The sequence below is a fragment of the Notamacropus eugenii genome, chromosome 2, assembly GCF_028372415.1.
Source record: "Notamacropus eugenii isolate mMacEug1 chromosome 2, mMacEug1.pri_v2, whole genome shotgun sequence".
Classification (NCBI taxonomy): Eukaryota; Metazoa; Chordata; class Mammalia; order Diprotodontia; family Macropodidae; genus Notamacropus; species Notamacropus eugenii.
In genome coordinates, this window is record NC_092873.1 from 354,070,573 (window position 1) to 354,092,163 (window position 21,591).

Genomic DNA, 21,591 nt, shown 5'->3' on the forward strand with positions numbered 1-21,591 from the left:
AGGAAGATAGAGGGCTAGGGGAGCAAGGTCAGTTACTGCCTCAGTTTACATCTGGGCTCCAGGAAGGACGCTGCAACTTTCACTTAGGAGAAAGTGATGAGGGCACAGGAAAGGGCAAATGCCCTTTGGTTGGAGCTTAGAGAACTGCAGGGAGTCAGGAGGAGAGTCTCCTTCCTACTTCAGGGGTATTTGGAAGGACTGGCATGGTGGGCACCAAGGGGCTAGCCGCCCCCACCCAGAAGTGGGCAGGTCTCCACCTTCATACCTGCTGCTGGCCCTGGATCCTCATGTACTCGGACCGCTGCTTGCTGTGCTTGCCTTTGTCTGGGCTGCTTGGCTGTCCTGGCTTCAACCTGGATGCTCCTGGCGTCACCATCTTCATAGGTGGGATGGAGACCCCGCCACTCTGTGGAGGGGCAAAAACCGGGGTGAAAGTTAAAGAGAATCCTAGAAAGAAGGGGCTTTGGGCTGGGCTTAGCTAGCCCTTCTCCTTCCTTTCTCTGGAGCTATTCTGGTCCAGTGCTCTCTGGGCTTGGGGCCTTATTTGTAGGATCTCTCAATAAAAAGGAAAACATGCTTCCTAGCCAATTCTTCACTCCTTTAGTCAGAGCTAAGCAAACAAAATGGGTATTGATCTCAGCAGATGTCAGCCTCCTCAGTCTTCTAGAATAGGGGTTTATAACCTTTTCTGTGGGTGTCATGGACTCCTCTGGCAGTCTGGTGAAGCCTAGGGACCCTTTTTCAGAACAATGTTTTTAACTGAAGGAAATACAAAATTTTAGTTAGAGGTCAGTGAAAATAAAGATGCAATCCTTCCCACTCCATTCTTCAAGTTTATGACTCTGTGGACCCCAAATTGAGAACTCTTCCTTGAGAGGATATGGGATAGTGAAATGAAGTAGGGTAATGGATAGAATGCAGGGCCTGGAGTCAGGAAGACTCAGCTTCCTGAGTTCAAATCCTGCCTCAGACACTTACTAGCTGTATGACCCTGGGCAAATCACTTGACCCTGCTTGCCTCAGTTTCCTCATCTGTAAAATGAGCTAGAGAAGAAAATGACAAACCATTCTAGTATCTTCACCAAGAAAACCCCAAAAGATGTCATGAAGAATCGGGCACAACTGAAAAATGACTGAACAGCAAACAAATTTGAGAGGGTTCTCTTCTGGGGTTCTCCTGCCCCCTGATCATGGGAGGTGCCAACAGCCATAAGAAGAAGGCCTTCCCAGGTCACTTCAAAGAGGAATGTCACTGGCAATGCTGATCAGAGCATAGCAGGACAGAGATGGCACTGTGCCTGCAACAAGAGAGGGTTGTGTTGTGTAGTGTATGATCTCCATACCCAGGCAAAGAGCCCAGGACCAGAGCACTACAGCTGCCAGGGATTTTAGAAAACATCTCCTGTTAGTGTAATGCTCCCATTTTGCAGAGAGAGGAAACTGAGACTTAGGGGTAAGAACTCCAGTCTCCTGATGCTGCTCACTCACTGTCCCTCATACTACATTGCTACATGCTTAGAGGCCAGGCTCTCCTCTCTTTTTTGGTTAATGGGCCTCATTCTTTCTACCTGCCTTCCAACCATGGGTAGGAGCTCTGAGAATGATGGATGGCTGCAGACTCACTCAAACACCAGGCCCTGGTCCTAACCAAAGAGGAGAAATAACAAGAAGCTGGAAGGGAGAGACGCAAGCAGAGATAATTCAAGAGACAGAGAAAGAGTCAGAGACATAAGTGGTGGGAACAGGGGTGAGGAGGAGGGGGAGAGTATTTTTATTTGTTAGCTTGTGGATACAAAGCAGGGGGTGGAGGACTGGGATAGGGCTGGGGGTGGTCACAAGTAGGAGTTGGACCCCTCTTGAACCATCTTCTTCACACCCTCCTCTCATTCCAGCGCAAGAGCCAGGAAAAGAGTTGGGCAAGGGGTCAGGTGAGCCGACTTCCCAGCCTCACATGGACACAGTTCCCCCTGGACTTCCAGTCTCTCACATTCTACAGTCACAAGGCAAGGAGCAGAAAGAGACCCCAGGGCAGGTGGGAACAGAGCTCAGGTCTCTTCCATCCTCCCCTCTTCCCACAACTCAGAAGGACAGAAGGGAGAATTGTGTGGAAGCAGGAGAGGATACAGGATAGATCAGCCACCTGGGAAGTGGGGCACTGGGACAGGGTCCCAGAAAGGGTGCCAACGGGGGATGCTGAAGGGGCCATGACCATCGCATTTAATGTGGCCTCCAGCTCCTGGATTGTCTCCTCCAAACTGTCAAATTGCTGGAAAGGGAGCCAAGGACTAGCATCCTTCTCTGCTGAGTCCAGACCAAGAGGACCTTTCTCCCTCTGGGCCTGAGGCACAGTCCTCTCTGCACAGTCTCCCATGGGCATGTGGGTACTGTGCCCAGTGTGTGTAATGGTTTCTTCTGGTCTCACAGTGGCAGAGGCAGCACCTACAAAGATGCCTGGACACCGACTTTCGTCTGACCCCTCTCCCCTGTGGCCAGTCAGCCTTGTTCCTTTTTCTTCCACCAGCTGTTGGATGGTCCCTTCTGTTGGTACTTGGACCTTGATGACCACTGTTTTCAGTGATTCCTTCTCCTGCCTTGGTCTTTTGGTACTTCCAGGTGGGCAGGCATCAGCTTTTGCCTGAGGCCTCATTACCACCAATTTGGCCCCTGCCAGGTCCTGGCCAAGTAGTGGTGCTTGGCACTGGTTAGTGACTCTGCTTCTACTAGCACTCACTAATGTCCGGGGCAGTGGGATGGGCATTATCTTTGTGCCTGCCCCTTCAGCCATAACCTCTGGAGGTGATGGTGGGTTGGAAGCACATTCGGTTAGGATGATCTGAGGGATACAGAAGCTTCTGGGCAGGGGAACAATCTGGGGGGAGAAGAGAGATAAAGAAGAGTGAATAAAGGACCCCCCCACAGGGGTCCTCTGAGCTATCCTGCCAATCCCACCTCTCCCAGTTCTTTCTGGGGGTTTCCCAAAGCCAGCTAAGGGAAGGTTCAGTCTATACCCATCTCTACTTCTGCCCAAACCCAGGGAGTCCATAATCCCAAGACTACCACTAGCCTCTACCTGGGGTGGTCAGTGAAGCCACTTGGAGATGGCACCAGGAAGGTGTAAAGAGAGGTACAAGAAACCCCTTCCCCTAAACCCTACCCCCTGCCTGAGGTGTGTACTTACCTGCTGCTGGGAGGGGTGAAGCCTCTAGGGAGGCTCTGGGTGAGAATACTCAAGTTGGCACCACACCCAACTGGCTCCACCTTCTGATGGTGCAATGCAGGACACAGAGTGGGCCCGTCCGGTCTGATGCTCTGCCTTGGCACATATCTGTGCATGCTCATATGACGTACGTGCATGTGTGTGTGTGTGTGTGTGTGTGTGTGTGTGTGTGTAGCAGGCTATGTATGTAAGATTACCACTGGTGGTGAGGGGGAGAGGCTATGAGACCGGCCTCTCAAACCCGGTCAAGGAGTTGCTGCTCATACAAGGTGGGCTCACTGCTCAGCTCCTCCTCTCAGGGCAACAGCTCCTTTGCTACCAGGCCCTGTGGTCTCTCAAACCCTGGGCATCCTGAGAATGACTCTTTTCCAAGGTAACTGAGTATTCCTAAGCTACTCTCTCCTCCCCGAGGCACCTGTCCCTTGGGGAGAAATTACAAGACAGCCCTGGAGCTTCTAAGCCAGAATGGAAATTGGACTATGGCCTAGAATGAAGTGAGATCAGGGAGTTATGCCCTTTCCCCCTAATCCTGGAGCAGACCTTCCCCAAGTTGAAAGCACTCAAGTTCCCCAGGCTCTGTCCCCCTCTTCTACCAATGGCATCCTCCCATGGCAGAACCATCCCAGGGTCCCCAGGGAGTACAGAAGCCAGAGAAAAGGTGTGGAAGTCAGACAGCAACAGGGACCAAGCTTAGAGAGAAGGAAAAACTTCCAGATGCTAAGAGATGATAGGACCAGAGAGAGGCTAAGGGAAGCTGTGGGATCTCCCAGGAACATAGATTCACGGATTTACAGATGAGGAAGTTAAATGTCTCAAAGGTGGACACAGTCTCCCTGGACCAAAGTGAGTGAGATGAGGCCGAAGAGGGAAGAAGGGGCCAAGGAGCAGCCTCATCCCCCAATTCGGGGGCCCCTGGAGAGGGACACAGCTGGAGAGAAGACACAGACTTAGAGACATAAGGTCCCTACCCTGGGTCAGGCCCCAGAGGGGCAGAGGTGGTGGCCATGCACAGGCGGGGGACCAAGAAGTGGATTGCTACTTGGGGGCCCAGGCTGAAGAATTCCTTCTGGAATTGGGGGGCCACAGGTTCCCCCAGGGGGAGGGTAGGAGGTTGTCAAGGAAAGGTTAAGTGTCCAGTTGGTGATGTGAGGGCAAGTCCATAAGTGTCATTCCCGGTAAGTGAGAGATTGGAGGAGACCATGAGCAGGTGAGCAGCGTATTAGCGTGTTAGAGTATTAGCGGGAAAGAGGCAGCAGTGGCAGAGGGAGCTGTGAAGGGACAGGCAGAGAGACAGCAGTTGAAAAGAGGTTCAGGCTGGTTACCTTCCGTGGGGGGCCCGGAGTGGGCCCAAGGGGCCCAGATTCCTGGGGGGAGAACGAGGCTGGGAACAGCTGGCAGCGGGGCATGGGGGAGAGGGGCATTGAACTTCTTTCAAACACCTGAGGAGGCAGAAGGTTGGGGGTGGGTTTGGAGTGGGGGATCAAAACTTTGGGATGGGGGGGGTCTGTTCAGGTCAGGGACTCCTAAAGAAGATGGGGGACATTGATCTAAGTTTCTAGCCTTGCTTAGGGAGGTGAGGGAAGAACCAAGGGTGGGCTGACCTCCCTCAAGCGGCCAGGATGCTTAAGAAAGCAACTCTACTTCTCCCTCTTGTCTCCTTCCCATCTGGAGAACATAGTATAACCCCCACAAATTATTCTCTTTCTTCAATCGCAGAGCTTTTAGGTATGAGAGATCTCTAAGTCCTTAGCTATAGAAATCCCAAAGTGATTGAAGAAGAGAAAATGGAAGAGTTTTCCTATCAATCTCAGTCATGTGAGGAAGCAAATCAGACTTCCTCCTCACATCTTACAGTGGGGTGGGTGGTAGGGAAACTGAGGCAAAGAAGGATACTGTTAACTCATAGTTTGCTCAGAGACTTGGGGGGCAGAGTTGGGAACAAAAGCTGGGAGTCTGTCTCCTCCTGGCCTCAGGCCCTGTCTTCTTTTCCTGGGCATGGAAGAGGGAAGGAGCTGCTGTGCCAGGAGCCTGGAGCCTTGAGCCTGGGCTGAACCCTGTCACATACCTCCAGTTCTGCTATGATTCGGTCCTCATCATCTTCATCCTTGATGGCTGACGCCATTATAGGCGGCGTGGAGGCTGGACGGGCCACCTCAGACACTGTCCGGCGCAGTTTCACTTGGGGTTTCTGGACCTCCAGCTCTTCTGACTCTGCCTTCTGTAAGTGACCCCAAGTGGAGTAAGGGAACCCAATATCAGCGCCTCTATCCCCTGACCTCAGACCCAATTGCTCTGTTATCCTATCTGCCTCTCCTCCCACCCTCTGTACCTTACACAACGTCTCTCGCAAAGATAAGATGTTGTAGAGTGTAAAGAAACAAGCAAGGGTCTACCCTGCCTTGTCCTAAAATACACTTTTATTGTTGTGTCCAACTCTTTGTGACCCCATTTGGGGTTTTCTTGGCAGATACTGGAGTGTTTTGATATTTCCTTCTCCAATTCATTTTACAGATAAGAAAACTGAGGCAAGCAGGATTAAATGACTTGCCCAGGGTCTTGCAGCTAGTAGGTATCTGAAGCTGGATTTGAACTCACAAAGATGAGTCTTCCTGACTCCAGGTCTGGCACTCTGCACTAAGATGTCACCTAGCTGCCCAATGGATGGTCTTAAATATTCCTTTCATTATCTCTATCCCAGCCTCACCAAATTCCTTGATATCCTCCTTCCCCCGTTCCACCCTTTGCTCCATTCTAGAAAGGATTCTCCTTCCACATCTCAAAGGATCAAGAGAAGTCATCCTGAGCTGCCTTTAGAAAGGACCTCACAAAGCCTCTCTCTGCTCAGCCAGAGGGTTCCAGCATGCCTAAGGCACACCCTCCCTCCCCATTGCATGCTACCCTGTCCTTGACTGAAGGGTGCCCCTGTCTGGCAATGGGAGATGGCAGTGGTACCTTGATGAAGGCTGAGTCTTTCTTGCTGGTGACCACGACTTCTCCGGTGCGGGTGGTGGTGAGGCCGTGGGAGGAGGGGAAGCTTCGTCGAGGAGGGGGTGGTGGGGGTGACTTAGAAGGCTTTTCTGTTCGGTATCGGGGCACAGTCAACTCATCTAGAGACAGACAAGGGAGAGAGTCCATCAGAACACTCACCTGAGTGACATGGGGACACGCATGCCATTCCAAAGGGAAGAGAACTGAGAGTGCAAGGCCTAGTTCCCTTGGCCAGATCCCAGGAAAAGTAGCAAGTCCTGATGCCATCCTCAGCTCAGGACTAAATCATTCTGCTTTCTCTTTTCCACACTACATACTACAATGGTTCCTCCCATTCCACAGGACAGAAACTATGCTTCTTCCCTTCGTTCCACTCTACCAGTGCCCAGTGCTTGATTTGGGCCTCCCCTACCTGAGCCCCTCCGCCCACTGGCCTCTCCACGGGGGGCTGCCTTCTGGCCATGGGGGGCTTTGGAGGGTTTATGCTCGGGGGTGGGGGCTGGCCCCCGAGGCTTTCCTGCACAATCCAGGTCTGGAATGGCCTTCAGCAGCTCAGCCTGGGTCTCTTCCAGCAGCCGGTTAATGTCCTTGGCACTGTACTGACTCAGGGCCGCCCTCTTCTCCTCCCAGTCCCTCTCAGCTGCCTGAGGGAAGAAAGAAGAAAATGGAGGAGACAAGAGGAGACAAGGCTCATAGCTGACCTTCCAGGGAACCCTTGGCCAGCCTCTGCTTCCTCCTACCCCACCCCATCCCTAGGAAATAGCAGGGATAGAATGGGAGGCTCAAAGAAACATCTTTGCTATCCCTCCAAAAAAGAGGTATCAGGTTTGAGAACCTGGAGGCGCCCAACCGTTTGATACTTTGCAAAGCATTTAATGAAACCCAGGAGCTTCATTGGTTAATTAGCCAACAATTGTTTATTAATTATGTGCTATGTGCCAGGTACTGTGTTAAGTATGGACATTTTAAAAAAAAGGCAAAAAAGTTTCATCTTGAGAAGAGGAGACACTTAGATTCCCCTTGGGAAGCTGTAATAAATTTCCACATTCCTAGTCATTTTCTCCATCCCAGCCTTCACACTCAGCCATCTGGCCATCCCTCACTCCACACCTCCCAACCCTGGACCACCTAGGGACAGGAACCCAGACATGTATGTCCCCAACAGCCCAAGCACCTCCACAGATACGGCCTTGTCCACGCTTCTCTTGCTGGGTGTTTCAGGGCCCCTGGAAGGATTGCTCCCCTTGGGTGTGTGAATGGAGCCCTCGCCTGGCCCCCCCAGCTCATGGAGGCTCAGAGGAGGGCTGGGGGGTGGCACCTCGAAGTCCAGGCTTTTGCCAAAGTCACACTCAGCTGTCACCTTCTTTGGAGACTGGCTCAGGAGATTGTTGGGAGGTGGCCAGGTACCCTCATCCACTTGCCTGGGGAGACAGGTAGCTGTGAGACCCTTGGAGTAAGGGAAGTGAGGTAGACAGTCCCTGCTTGTCCTCCTCCAAAGGACTCCTGCATCCTCTGGTAGTAGACATGTGAGATGAGCTCTGGGGTCATGGGATTGTAGAGAGGGGACACAGGGGATTGTAGAGGAGTGACTAGGCTCACATGGAACACTTCCAGGCCAAGAAGAAGAGTATTGGGGCAGGGGGAGCTAGCAGGTAAAATGTATCGAGAGGGTAAGCTGGGAAGGGTCTGATTTCAGATCTGGGGCCAGAATGATCGCATGGGATAAGGAGAGTCCCAAGAGCAAAGCTGGCTTGGGGATCTGAACTGGAGTGATGGTGACTCTTGGGGAAGGGGGTGGGGGAGGTCATGCTGACCTTCGGATCTGAGCCAGTGTGTCCGTGACCCCTCGACAGCGCTTGAGGAGCCCATCCAGCCTCTGTGGCTCCTCCTTTAGGAACTTTACTGCCTCTACTTCCACCCGGAGAACCACTCGCATCTTACTCTGCAGCCCAGGGAATTGGGCTGCGAGGAGAGAGCAGGAGGGAAACAAGGAAAGTGAATGTAGGGCACGTTGGAAGAGAAGAGTCCCCATACCTCAGAGACCATCTGGGCAGTGCTGTTACAACATTCCAGACTCCATTGAAGACCACTAGCGAAAAGCAACACAACTACCTCTCTAGGAAGGCACTTTTAACTCTAAGTATTAAGAAGTCCTTCTTTCTCATTTTGTTGTGACCCATTTGGGGAGTTTTCTTGGCAAAGATACTGGAGTGGTTTGCCATTTTCTTCTCCACTTCATTTTACAGATGAGGAAACTGAGGCCAACAAGTGACTTGCTGAGGGTCACACAGCTAGGAAGTGTCTGAAGTCAGATTTGAACTTAGGTCCTTCTGACTCTAGACCCACTGTGCCACCTAACTGTCCTTGAATTTTTCTCATTTCCCCTACTCCTTTGCAGAGATTGGGGGGCAGGGAGTGTCCACAGGTGTGGAACATTGCATTTAATGTCAGATTTTTGTGAACTTACCAGTTTCACTTAAATTATCTTATCTTCCTTTTTTTCTTTTAAAAAATTTACATGAACCAGGCATGGTGATACATGCTACTGGAAGAGGTTACTGGTAGATCACTTGAGCTCAGGAGTTCTGAGCTTCAGCTGAGCTAAAGCCAATTGGGTGTCTTTGCACTAAGTCCTAAATCAATGGGGTGAGTCTAAGGAGTGAGGAAACACCAGGCTGCCCAAGAAGGTATGAACAGACCAGGCCAGAAACAGAGCAGATTTGAGTGCTGATTGGCAGTGGGGTCAGTCCATGAGTGGCTGGGGAACCAGATGAGAAATGGGGAGACACAGTCTCAAAAAATAAGAAAGAAAAAATATTTGTCATTAGGCAGGGGTTCTTCACTTTCTGGGGTTGTGGAGACCTTGGACAGTCTGTTAAAACCTATAGCCTCTTTCTCCAATAAAGGTTTTTAAATACATAAATAAAATACATAGGATTAAAAAAGAAATCATTGAAAAATTGAAATAGTTATCAAAGTATTTTTAAAAGCAAGTTCAGATTAAGGACATACATTAAATAGGATGGAGGAGGAGAAAGAAAAAGGGGTACAGAGAGGCATCTAGGCTATATTAATATATATGTATATTTAAAAGTCCTTTTGTCCAACAGGTTGTCTAATATAGATGAGCAAAAGTAACTTGCTCCAGTCCTCCTTCCTCTTTCCTTATGAAGATGTGACCATCTAAGCTTTGAAGCAAATTCTGCCTCATGTTACTTTTCCCCACTGAATGACCAAACTAAGACGACTCTCTATAATAATCTATTTAGCGATGATGGGGGAAGGGGAAACTGGAAAGAGACAACTAGATAGAGCAGTGAATACAGTGCTGAGCCTGGGGTCAGAAAGATCTGAGTTCAAATGTGACCTCAGATATTTACTCACTATGAGACCCTGAGCAAGTCACTTAATCTCTTCCTACCTCAGTATCCTCAACTGGAAATCATAATAATAGCACCGATCTCCCAGGGTTCTTGTGAATATCAAATGAGATAATGTTTATAAAGTGCTTAACACAGTTTTCTGTAAAGTGCCTGGCATATAGCAGGAGCTTAAGAAATACTTCTTTTCTTCTTTTCCAGCCTCGGTATGATTCTCTACAACTTACACTCACTGCTTCTAGCTTTGTCCTGTGGGGCGAAGTTGAATGAGTCTAATCTTTTTTCCCTAAGACAGTCCTTCAGCTACCTGAAGACAACAATCACTCCTACCCAAGTCTTCTCTTCCGCAGGCTAAACAATTGTAGGTCCTTCCATACATTCTCATGGAACCTGCTCTTCAGCCTCCTTGCCATCTTGGTTAACTGCCGCTGGATACAATCAAGCTTGGAAAGTCCTTCCCAGAACATAGTGCTCCAAAATCAACACAACAGAGTTGGCTTGGTCAGAGTCCAGGGCAGTGAGTGAGACTATCATCTCCCTGGATATGATACTGTATCTCTATTAATTCTGTTTAAGATCACACAGTTGTTTCAGTTGTGTCCGACTTTTTGTGACTCCATTTGGGATTTTTTTGGCAAAGATGTTGGAGTGGTTTACCATTTCCTTCTCCAGTTCATTTTACAGATGAAAAAAACTTGAGGCAAACAGGGTTAAGTGACTTGCCCAGGGAAACAAAGCTAACTAAGTATCTTAGGACAGATTTGAACTCAGGTCTTCCTGATGCCCAGCCTGGTGCTCTGTGCACTATGGTACCCCCTAACTGCCCTGAGATCATACCACCTAGCCTTGGGGGGCTCCAGATCACACTGTGGATTCATATTGTTCTTTCAGTCTATTAAAATGATGTTGAGACACTAAATAGGAGGAATGGAGGGACTGCGCAATGAAGGAAGGGGAAGTTAGAGTGAGTAGGTAAGAGCAGGGCTGCCCCCCATCCTGGGCCAGGCTACAGGGAATCACAGAGTCTTAGAGATCTTCCATGGCACCCCTCCTCCCTGCTCTCCTCCCTCCAAGAAGCCCCCAGGCCAGGCTTACTTACACTTGAGCTCAGTCAGGGTCTCCCCCAGCTGTTTCAGCACCAAGGCCTTCTCCTCCAGCTCAGGGCCTGGAACCAGCCGATGGTTATGGGACACCTCCTTCTGGATCTTCTCCACTGACTTCTCCAGGTCGCTGAAGCCAAGGAAGACACCACTGCTCAGGACCCTCCACCCCCTGCCCAGACCTACCCCTTCCTCCATCTTCCTGGGTAACCCAGGAGCTAGCACAAGACATGAGGCAGAACAAAGTCAGAAAAGGCTGTTCAAAATTAGAAGAAAATAAGGGTAGGAGCCAAGTCATATAAGTTCAAGTTGGAGGGAACCTCAGAAATCATCCAAACCAGCTTATCCCAAGAGTTAGTAATCATTACTACTACTATTACTACTACTACTACTACTACTACTACTACTACTACCACCACCACCATCACTACTACTACTATTATTTTGAGACAGCATGGTATATTGGGGGAAAGAGTGTTGGATTTCGAGTCAGAGGATTTGGGTTCGAATCTCAGCTCTGCTTACATAACCTTGGGCAAGTCACTTCCATTCTCTTAGCCTCTATTTCCTCATCTGTAAAATGAGGGGTTGGGCCTGAGATCACTTCTAGCTTTAAGTATGTACTTGTTGACAGATGGCCCCTTCTTGAACACTTCTAGCAAAAGGAAGCATATTGCCTCGTCCATTCCATTTAGACCAGAGTCAAGAAGACCCGAGTTCAAATTCAACCTCAGACACTTATCAGCTGAATGACCTTGGGCAAGTCACTTACCCTCTGCCTGCCTCAGTTTCCTTATCTGTAAAATGAAGATAATAATAGCAACTACCTCCCAGGGTTGTTGTGAAGATCAAATCAGATAATCATTGTAAAGCATTTAGTATAGTGATGGGCACATAGTAAGTATGATATAAATGTTAGCTACTATTACGATTAATTTTTAGGACATTCTTCCTTATGTGAAGCTGGAATGTGTCTCCTTGAAAATTCTATAAATTGCACATAGTCCTGCCTCCTGGAGTCATAGAGAAAAACTAATCCCTTGACCTCTCCCATAAAATGGAAGCAAATAGCAGAACAGATCAAAAACCAGTATCCTACAGTACGGTGCTTAGAAGAAACACACTTGAAACAGAGAGATATACACAGAGTAAAGGAAAACCTGGAAAGATTTGTATGAACTGATACAAAGTGAAATCAGCAGAGCCAGAGAACACTATACATAGTGTCAGCAACATTGTGTGATTATCAACTATGAATGACTCAGCTTTTCTCAGCAACACGATGATCCAAGACAAGTACAAAGGACTCACAAAGGAAAATGCTAACCATATCCAGATAAAGAACTGATGAACTATGAATGCCGATCAAAGCACGTTTTCCTCACTTTATTCTTTCTAGTGCTTTTTTTTTACTTTTGATCTGTTTCTTCTTCTACAACCAAGATGAATATGGAAATATATTTTACATGACAGCATATGCATAAACTATATCAAATTGCCTAACCATTTTCAGAAGGAAGAGGAAGGAGAAAAATTTGGAATTCAAAATCTTGTAAAAATGAATGCTAACAATTTTCTTGATTTATAATTGTGGGAAAAAGTACTATTTAAAGCAAAACAAAGAAAAGAAAAGCTAATCCCCGCTTCAGACCATAGTTTGCCCTATCAGTAGCTAAAACAAGAGGTCATTTCCTTCCCTAATTCTTCTTCAGGCTAAACATCTTTAGTTACTTATAGGTCTGATGTTTCTATGAGATATGGAAACATCTCAAATGAAATGAGGTATATAAAGAGTTTTGCAAGCTCGAAAGTACCTTATAAATTCCAGCAATTAATAACAACTAGATGATGGTGGGGATGGTGGTGGGGATGATGCCACCACCAGCAAATGAGATCATGAATAAATGCAATTAATATAATGAAGTTTGTAAACTTGAAGGCACCATATAAATTGCAGCTATTATTAATTAGCAATAATCAATATATAATTATATAACATCAATCAAAAAACACTTAGGAAGTACCTACTATGTGCCAGGCACTGTGCTAAGCGCTAGGCATACAAAAAGGGGCAAAAGATAATCCCTGTCCTCAAGTTGCTTACAACCTAATGGAAGAGACAACATACAAACACATATATATACAAAGTAACCTATATGGAGAATGTAGAAAATAATTAACAGCGAGAAGGCACTAAAATGAAGAGTGGCTGGGGAAAGCTTCCTACAAAATACAGCATTTTGGTTGGGACTTAAAGGAAACCAGGCAGAGCAGCTAGGTGGCTCAGTAGATAGAGCACTGGCCCTGGAGTCGGGAGAACCTGAATTCAAATCCAGCCTCAGACCAGATTCTTGACACTGTGTGACCCTGGGCAAGTCACCTAACCCCAAGTGCCTCAAAAAAAAAATAAAGGAAGTCAAGGAAGTCAGTGGGTTGAGCTGAGAAGGAAAAGAGTTCTAGGTATGGGGAGGAGGGGGCAGGGACAGCCATTATGTAACAATAACCATGTATTTATTCTGAGGCTTCTTGAGAGTCTGTTATTATACTGCTAACTCAAAAAATGTTCATGATCACTTAACATGCCTAAAGCTTTTTCATATGATCTACTTTCAAGCCATGTTTCCTTATCTTGTATCTTTTGCAACTGAATTTTAAAATTTTTTAAATTTAAAAATTAAAAAAAATTAACATAAGACTTTGATGAGTTTATCCTTCTCAAATATCATTGCTTTAGCACTGGTCCATCATTCTGGTCTGTGATGGTCATTTTAATTCTGATTCAGTCATCTGATGTATTAGCTCTCCCAACTGGCTTGACATCATCTGAGGATGAGATAAGCCTGCCTCCAGCCAGGCTGTTGACAAAATCTGTAGATCTGACAAGACAAAGATAGAGCCCTGGGGCATGTTGGGAGAGACATCCTCCCGGGTTGACACTGAGCCGTGAATCAACTGTTTGCACCCAACCCACTATGAGACCACCTACCCAGATAATCAATAGCCTGAAGCTCTCTCCTCCTCCTCTTCCACAAGGATAATATGGGAGACTTTGTCAAGGACCTCGATGAAGCTAAGTTTTTCTATCAGGCAAAACCAAGCAGAAGTCAGAATGGAAGAACTCCTGAGGGGAATAGCCTCTAGATGTCCAGTGAAGATACAAAGCTGTCTAAGAGGAATGCTATCTTTCTCCCAAAGCAGCAAAAGGTGGGCTTCTTGGAGGCAGGCAGGTTATAGTCTTGTGTTTGTATGCTCGGTATCAAGCATGAGGCTTCACACAATTTACGGTTGCTCTTGTTACATCACTTCAGAAGCATTCCATTTGGGGTTTTCTTAGCAGATATTGGAGTGGTTCATCATTTCTTACTCCAGCTCATTTTATAGATCAGGAAACTGACGCCAACAGGGTTAAGTGAATTGTGCAGGGTCATACAGCTAGTAAGTTTCTGAGGTCATATTTGAACTCAGGTCCTCCTGAGCTCTATCCAGTGCACCACCTAGCTGCCGATTCATACAGCAGTAAGCACTTGCTAAACATTAGTTATATTAGATAGGAAAGCAGTGACTCACTATCTTCTGGGCCTGGAGCTAGGCTCTGATTGGGCCCACCCTTTTCCCAGAGAACTGGTTTAAAGAAGGAAAGAGGGAGGAGCATCAGAAAACACTCAAGGACTAAAAACAAACAAACAAACAAACAAAAACAGGCTTCAGGGCAGGATTCTTATGAGGAAACCCTAGGAGAGTCATCCTTTATGCATAAGGAAGGAAGGATCACACTTGAACAGACACTGAGTCCAAATATTCCTCTGACACATAGAGATGTTACATCAGTAAATGTCTGACAGCTTGCAATCTATACCCACCCACATGATGTGATTTTGATCCTTGTAACTCGTTTATGAGGGAGGCAAGTCAGGGATAACTAAAATATAGGGAAACTGAGGTCACTCCTTTGAGAGATGTTACAAAATAAAAAAATAAGGAGGAATCCTCACTGAAGGGGAGGGAAACTGTGGATCAATAGTTCATGGAATAAAAGGGATAGAAAAGGTATGTAGTGGGGTGGGGCGTCATGAGAACAAAGATGAAGGTGCCCTCTAGAGAAGGGCATTCCATTGCTATCCCCAAGAACACCGGAGAACACTCTTATTCTGAGAGCCTTGAGAATGTCAGAGTTTTGTAACTCTCCATGTTTATTATTTTTACCCCTGCTTGTCTCAATGACTGTTGGCAGCAGAAACCCTCAGGAAACTCCCAGAGGGCTGTGCTTCCTTCAGGGACAAGAGGGTTGAGGAGAGGCTGGGTAACTGCCAGGGAATAGGCCAGAAAAAGAGAAGCCCTGGCAGGAAGAAATGAGAGGAGGGCAGCTGAAAAAAAGCTGAGGAGTCACATCAAAAGAGAAGAATATTGTAAGGCGAGGAGAACCTGCTTAAGAAATGTTTTCTTTTGAATATGGCATGGGGAAATATTAAGGCCAGGAAATTCAACACATGAGAAAACTGAGGCACAGAGGTGACTTAATGGCTTAATCACAATCACAGTTAGTAATTAGCAGAACTAAGATTGCAACTTAGAACTTGCTTCTCCCTTTCTCTCAGGAAGGGTTAGGGGTAAAGGGTGTGTTGATTCCAGTGGAAGATGATTATTAATTTTCACCTTCCTTAGAAATCTGCAAATGCTTCAAATCAGAACTTGATTTATCATTTTGTTGGTTATATAGGCTTAAGAAAGTGATGGGGAAAATGTTGATAATGCCAAACAAACTGAAAAATGTGTCATGTATTTTCCGAGAGTGGGTTGGTAAGCATTCATCAGCACCACCCACGGTTGGGGAGAAAGGAACAGGGGAGTAAGATGGTGGTACCTAGTATATAGTAGGTACTTAATACATTTTATTGACTGATTGCTAAGTCAGACTAATAAGAGACTGCTTTTTTTCATTAGATTTGGATCAGAAATTCATCCATTTGACCCTGAAAAAGCGCTTCTAGGGACATGTCCCAAAGAGATCATAAAAACTGGAAAAGGACCCACATGTACAAAAATATTTATAGCAGCTCTTTTTGTGGTGGCCAAAAACTGGAAATCAAGGGAATGCCCATCAATTGGGGAATGGTTGAGCAAATGTGGTATATGAATGTAATAGAATACTATTGTGCTATAAGAAATGATGAACAGGCAGACTTCAGAGAGGCCTGGAAGGACTTATATGAACTGATGCTGAGTGAAGTGAGCAGAACCAAGAGAACATTATACATAGTAAGAGCCCTAGTGTGCGCGGACAGTATCTGATAAACTTAGCCCTTCACAGCAATGCAAGGACCTAAAACATTTCCAAAGGATTCATGATGTAAAATGCCATCCACATCCAAAGAAAAAAAGTATGGAGTCAGAACACAGAATAAAGCAGACTATTTTCTCTTTTGTTGTATTTTGTTCTCATGGTTTCTCCCGTTAGTTTTTAATTCTTCCATGCAACATGATTAATGTGAAAATGTGTTTAATAAGAATGTATGTGTAGAACTCATATAAGATTTTACGCTGTCTTGGGGAGGGAGAGGAAGAAAATTTAAAACTTATGGAAGTGATTGAAAATTGAAAACAAATCAATTACAAAAAAAATGAAATTCATCCCTTTCTATACACTTGCGGGTTTTCAGACCCTTTCCTTTCCCCTTCTCCCAACATGAACATACTTTGTTACCTAGTTTAAAAGAAAAAATCCTTCTGAAAATCTCACTCCTGGCTCAACAAGATGAAAGTTTTCCACACTTCAATAAGTAGAGAACAGGGAATCACTCTGCCCCTAGTGGTCATGGATGTTACGATGGGGCAGCTGCCCAAGGTATCAGCTCAAGTCTTAGGAGAACCCCCAACTCAGGAAGATGGGGAGTCAGCTAGCTGCAACAACCAGAGTGTCTTTGGCACCCACAACCCTTTACACTGGTCACTGGCCAGAAGAAAAACCAGACTGTGGGCCAAAAGCAGGGCTGAGACGCAGGCAAGTTAGGAAAACTGCAGCCCCTGCATTTCTGCCAGTCTACTAGAGGCTTAAAGCCTTCTTCCTATGACATGTGAGTTGACCAAAGACAAAAGAAACGCTTGAATGCCCTGGGGAATGAAATCATATTCAAAATGAGCTGCTGAGTGGCATAATGGGAAGGGCACTAGACTTGTCCTTAGCAGCCCTGAAGTTTATTCCATCTCCCACCTCTGTGCTTTTGTCCTGGCTGTCCCCCATGCCTGGCTTAGCTTCCCTAGCTTCCTTCAAGTCTCAACTCAAATGCCACCTTCTACAAGAGGTCATTCCCTACCCCACCTAAGATTACTTTCCATTTTCTCTGAATAGATCTTGTATACACAGTTATTTGCATATATGTTGCCTCCCCCACACTGAAATGCACACTCTTTAAGAGCAGAAACCTCATTTTTGCCTTTCTCAATATCCCCAGCACTTAGCACACTGCTTGGTACACAGGAAGTGCTTAATAAATGGTAGTTGACTGGACTGACCATGCTGTTACTTATTAGCTGTGTGATGCCTTGAGATCTCTGAGCCTCAGTTTTTCTCATCTGTCAAATGGGGATGACAATACTCACGCTCACTACCTTGAAGGCTTGCTATGAACAATGTGAGTTACAAATCCTAAAGCATTATAGAAACAAGAATTATTGTTGTCATTTAGGTAAAGGAATCTTCAGAAGTATCCCTCATCATTCATGGGCTCATAGGTGTAGAGTCAGAAAGGACCTTGGAGGCTACTGAGCTCAGTGCTCTCATTTTATAACTGCAGGAACTAAGGTGAAGGGAGGTTAAGGGACTTTACCAAGGTCACACAGGTTAGTAAGCATCAGAAGCTAGATCTGAACCTGGTCTTTTGACTCCAAACTCTTTTTACCACACCACATACTGCTCCACATCCTTTGACCTAAGCTCTATGTCAAATTCCAATAATAGGCAGATACCCCAAAGAGATTAAAGACAGACAGGAAAGTCCCATATATACCAGCATACTTATAACATCCCTCCTTCCTCCTTTGGACTGTGCTATAATGATGATGATGATGATGATAACAATAGCTAGCATTTATATGGTGCCAACTGTATGCCAGGCACTACACTAAGTACTTTACAAATATTATCTCATTTGATTCTCAACAACCCTGGAAAGTAGCTGCTACTATTATCCCCATTATACAGTGGAAGAAACCAAGGTAAACAGAGGTAAAGTGATTTGCCCACAGTCACTCAGCTATTAAGGGTCTGAGGCCAGATTTGAACTCAGGTCTTCTTGGCTCCAGGCCCAGTGCTCTAACCACTGAGTCTAGTGCTTTAGTCACCTGCCTCCTGTGTCTACCCCAACTCTGACTTTGGCCAGAAGGAACCAGTTCTCCTGGGTCAGGAAAACTATGAACCAAAGCCAGCCTCCATCCTATGCCCCCTCCAAAGGAAGGTCCCCTCACTTGAGCTGCTGGGTGACGAGTTCCTCCTCGCTCAGATAGCGCAACCTCTCTTCTTCCACCAGCGTACGCTGCCGCTGCAGGGGGTCCTCCTGCTTCCGAACTGCTTCAGACACCCGAAGACTCAATTCAGCCTCTGTGCGCTTCAGCAAGGTTCGAACAGATTCCTGATTTTGCAGCTGCAGGGAGACAGGAGAGACTGTGTCAAGATGTGGTAAGAGGGACTCTGGGTCAGAGATGTGGGAGTGGGGGATTCTAGGTCAGAGATGTGGGAATGGCGGACTCTGGATCAGAGATTTAGGGGTGGGGAACTCTGGGTCAGAGAAGAGGGAGAAGGTTCAGTGCCAGGGATGATTGAGGAGGGACTCTGGGTCACAGATATGGCAGGGAGAGTGGATAAGGGGTCTTAGGAACAGAAGAAGAGGGGCTTTTGGTCAAGGGTGTGAAAAGAGACTATAAGCTATGGATGCAGAGAAGTAGGGGCTCTGGGCCAGGCATTTGGAGACAAGAAGGCTCTGCTCCAGCAAAATGGGGAAAGGAGGTTTGGAGTCAGGGGTATAAGGAGATCCTCTAGGTCATGGATATGAAGGGGGAGCTTTGAATAGGGATATAAGGGACTTGGGGACAAGGCTGTGGCATGTGGAGAGAAGGGATGAGTCAGAGATGTCCAGAAGGAGAGGGGAGGCCAGTGTCACACACAGGGAGGGGGAGGGTAGTGCATCTCAGTATCAGACATTCAAGGATCAAAATCAGGAATATAGCGGATGAAAGATGGAGGTTCAGAAATCAGAGTGTGGATAGGAAGTGTAATCACGTAGGGTTAAATGTCTGCATGTAGACACAGAGAGCAGAGTACCAGGAGTTGAGAGCTGAGTGTTCTAGGTGGAAGACTGAAGTTCAGCCATAGGTTAGCGTTTCCTAGGCCCTGACCCTTGGCCTTTTCTTAGGCAAGAGGCTATGAATCTTGTCCTACAGCCCAGATGGCAGTTTATTCCTCCTCCTCCTGGCCTGTCTCTATGCATTATCCTCACCTGAAAGGCAGTGGTTCCCTCACCAGGAACTATGCACAGCAGTGCCCGGCTCCTGCCAGGTAGCACCATCTGCCAAGAGCAGCAGGTCAGAGATAGAACCAGGAAGCCTGCCCTAGCTCTGGGCTGACAGAAAGTGATGGGAAGGAAGGGAGATTTATTGCTTAATCAGGAAGGAAGGAGATGACTGGTCAGAGAGATTAAAGAATATTGAATCAAGGAATGTGAGCCCAAGAACCCAGAATTTCCCCTGAGCTACGGAGTCCCAGGGACTAGGCTAAGTCCTCAGGCTGGGGCCGACTCCTACCTGCATTTTACGCAGCTGCTGGAGTTGGTTGCGGAGGTCACTGGCGTTGTGCTGTAGATCATGGAGGTGCAGCTGCATGTGTAGACGGGTGATGGCCGTTGGGGGGCCCGCGGGGGTGCTGCTGGCTGAAGGGGGTGGAGGTGCTGGAACCGGAGGGGCACCACTGCTCCGCCCGCCCAGCCCACAAGCTGCAGGATGACAGGTTGGCATAAGGGAGAGTCCAGGAGGAACACTCCAAGCCAGCAATTTCCCCCTCCTCCTCGTGCCCCTGCACTTAATCATCTCCACCTGGAGTGACACAGGTCACACCTCCCTGCTAGGAGGGAAGCTTCTTGGTGGCAAATGTGACTTCTGCCATCTTTGGAGCCCCAAAGCCAAGCATGGCACTCTACATAAAGGAGGTTCTGACTATTTTTATTAACTATTAATAATAATTATTAGTTATTATTCATATTATTTATCATATAGTAATATTACTAATGATATGCTAGGCACTGTGCTAAGAGCTTTCTAATGATCTCATTTGATTCTTATAGCAAACCTACGGAGCAGATGCCATTATAATTCCCATTTTACAGATGAGGAAACTGAGGCTAAAAGAGGCAAAGTGGCTTGTCTAGAACCACACAGCTAGGAAGAGCATGATACCTGATTTGAATTCAGGTCTTTCTGACTCCAGGTCTGGTGCTCTACCCACTGAGTCACCTAGCTGCCTATTTTTAACACATGCCTATTACAAATAGGGCAGCTAGGTGGTACAATGGACAGAGTGCCAGGCTTGGAGTCAAGAAGGCTCATCTTTTTGAGTTCAAATCTGGCCACAGACACTTTCTTGATATGTGACCCTGGGTAGGTCACTTCACCCTGTTTGTCTCAGTTTATTCATCTGTAAAATGAACTGGAGAAAGAAATGACAAACCACTCTAGCACCTTTGCCAAGAAAACCTTGAATGGGGTCATCAAGGATCAGACATGACTAAATAACAGCAAAATTAAAAACGAACTGAGATCAAGAAGGGACTCAGAGCAAGGAAGCTGATTTCAGAAAGTTAGAGTTAGAAGGGTTCATATCAATACATCAGTGGACTCTAAAACAGGGGCACTGAATGGGTTGGTTTTTTTTTTTTTTTGACATAAACCCCTTAGTTGAGCTGGGGAAGCTTATGGATCTCCTTCAGAATCGTGTTTTTTAAAAGCATACAATAAAAAACAGAAGAATCCAATTCTATTCAAATGAAGATATTCTTAGACCACCTGAAACTGATTCACTGACCCTTGGGTGGTGGGGGTCCATGGACTCCAAGATAAAACCCCCGCCCTAAAATCTCTTCCAGATCTTAAGTTCTGCAATCCTGTGGCCACCCTCCACCCATATTATCAGTCTGTGGAAGTGGACTGAGCAGAGGGAGTAGTCTGAAGCCCTTCTGAGGAGCAGGGACCCCAGGAGAGCAGGTTTCCTGCAGGGGCATCTGATAAGGCTGCATGCCTAGAACAAGGAATGCCCCGAGGTGAGGACAGTAACCCATTGGCCAGAGGGACAGGGGTACACTCACGTGCGGAAGGGGTTGCTGCTCCATTGGAACCTTCAATCTTCTCACTGTGAAAAAGGAGATGAGCAGGGTCAGCCATAACTAGGGAAACCCCACTCATAGAACCTGAGAATGTCGGAGCTGGGAGGGATCACACAGGCCATTTAATCCAGACACACACACACACCCCCCCTTTGGTCTTTTTTTTTTAACAGAAGAGGAAACCAAGGGAAAGTAACTTTCTTTGCCATTTGTTTAAATATCTTTTGATTTGGACTAATATGTCATCTGATGAACTGGAAAAAAGAAGGTCATTACTGGGGGAAAAGCGCAGGAAGATGGCAGGGGAATAGTAAGTTATGATATCAAGTGGCTGCTGACAAACACCCATAGTGTACCCAGACCCTAGGGCAATGGGGGAGTCTCAGAGGGGTCCTGATCCCCTAGGTAACAACTGTTCCCTCCTCAAATGATAATGTATATACTTAATCTGTTTTCAAGTTGTATCCCCCAGCAGAATATAAACACCTTCAGGACAGGGGCTATTTATCATTTGGTCTCCTTGTGTCTAGCATAGTGTAGGT

The 21,591-nt window shown here is 46.7% G+C and overlaps 1 protein-coding gene across 11 annotated transcripts in view; it reads right to left on the minus strand.

Moving 5' to 3' along the window:
* SRCIN1 (SRC kinase signaling inhibitor 1) overlaps positions 1-21,591 on the minus strand; it is an 87,349-nt gene that overhangs the window by 15,554 nt on the left and 50,204 nt on the right. For 8 of the 11 annotated variants that reach the window (XM_072646233.1, XM_072646232.1, XM_072646231.1 and 5 more), the window contains 12 exons: positions 21,032-21,075; positions 19,479-19,666; positions 18,147-18,322; positions 10,685-10,815; positions 8,020-8,167; positions 7,380-7,626; positions 6,618-6,849; positions 6,170-6,324; positions 5,283-5,435; positions 4,540-4,656; positions 2,141-2,869; positions 266-406 (listed from right to left, as the gene is read on the minus strand). In XM_072646233.1, coding sequence (XP_072502334.1) covers positions 266-406; positions 2,141-2,869; positions 4,540-4,656; positions 5,283-5,435; positions 6,170-6,324; positions 6,618-6,849; positions 7,380-7,626; positions 8,020-8,167; positions 10,685-10,815; positions 18,147-18,322; positions 19,479-19,666; positions 21,032-21,075 — 2,461 coding nt within the window. The remainder of the gene's footprint in view (positions 1-265; positions 407-2,140; positions 2,870-4,539; positions 4,657-5,282; positions 5,436-6,169; positions 6,325-6,617; positions 6,850-7,379; positions 7,627-8,019; positions 8,168-10,684; positions 10,816-18,146; positions 18,323-19,478; positions 19,667-21,031; positions 21,076-21,591) is intronic. The other 3 variants (XM_072646235.1, XM_072646242.1, XM_072646243.1) reach the window with 3 other exon arrangements.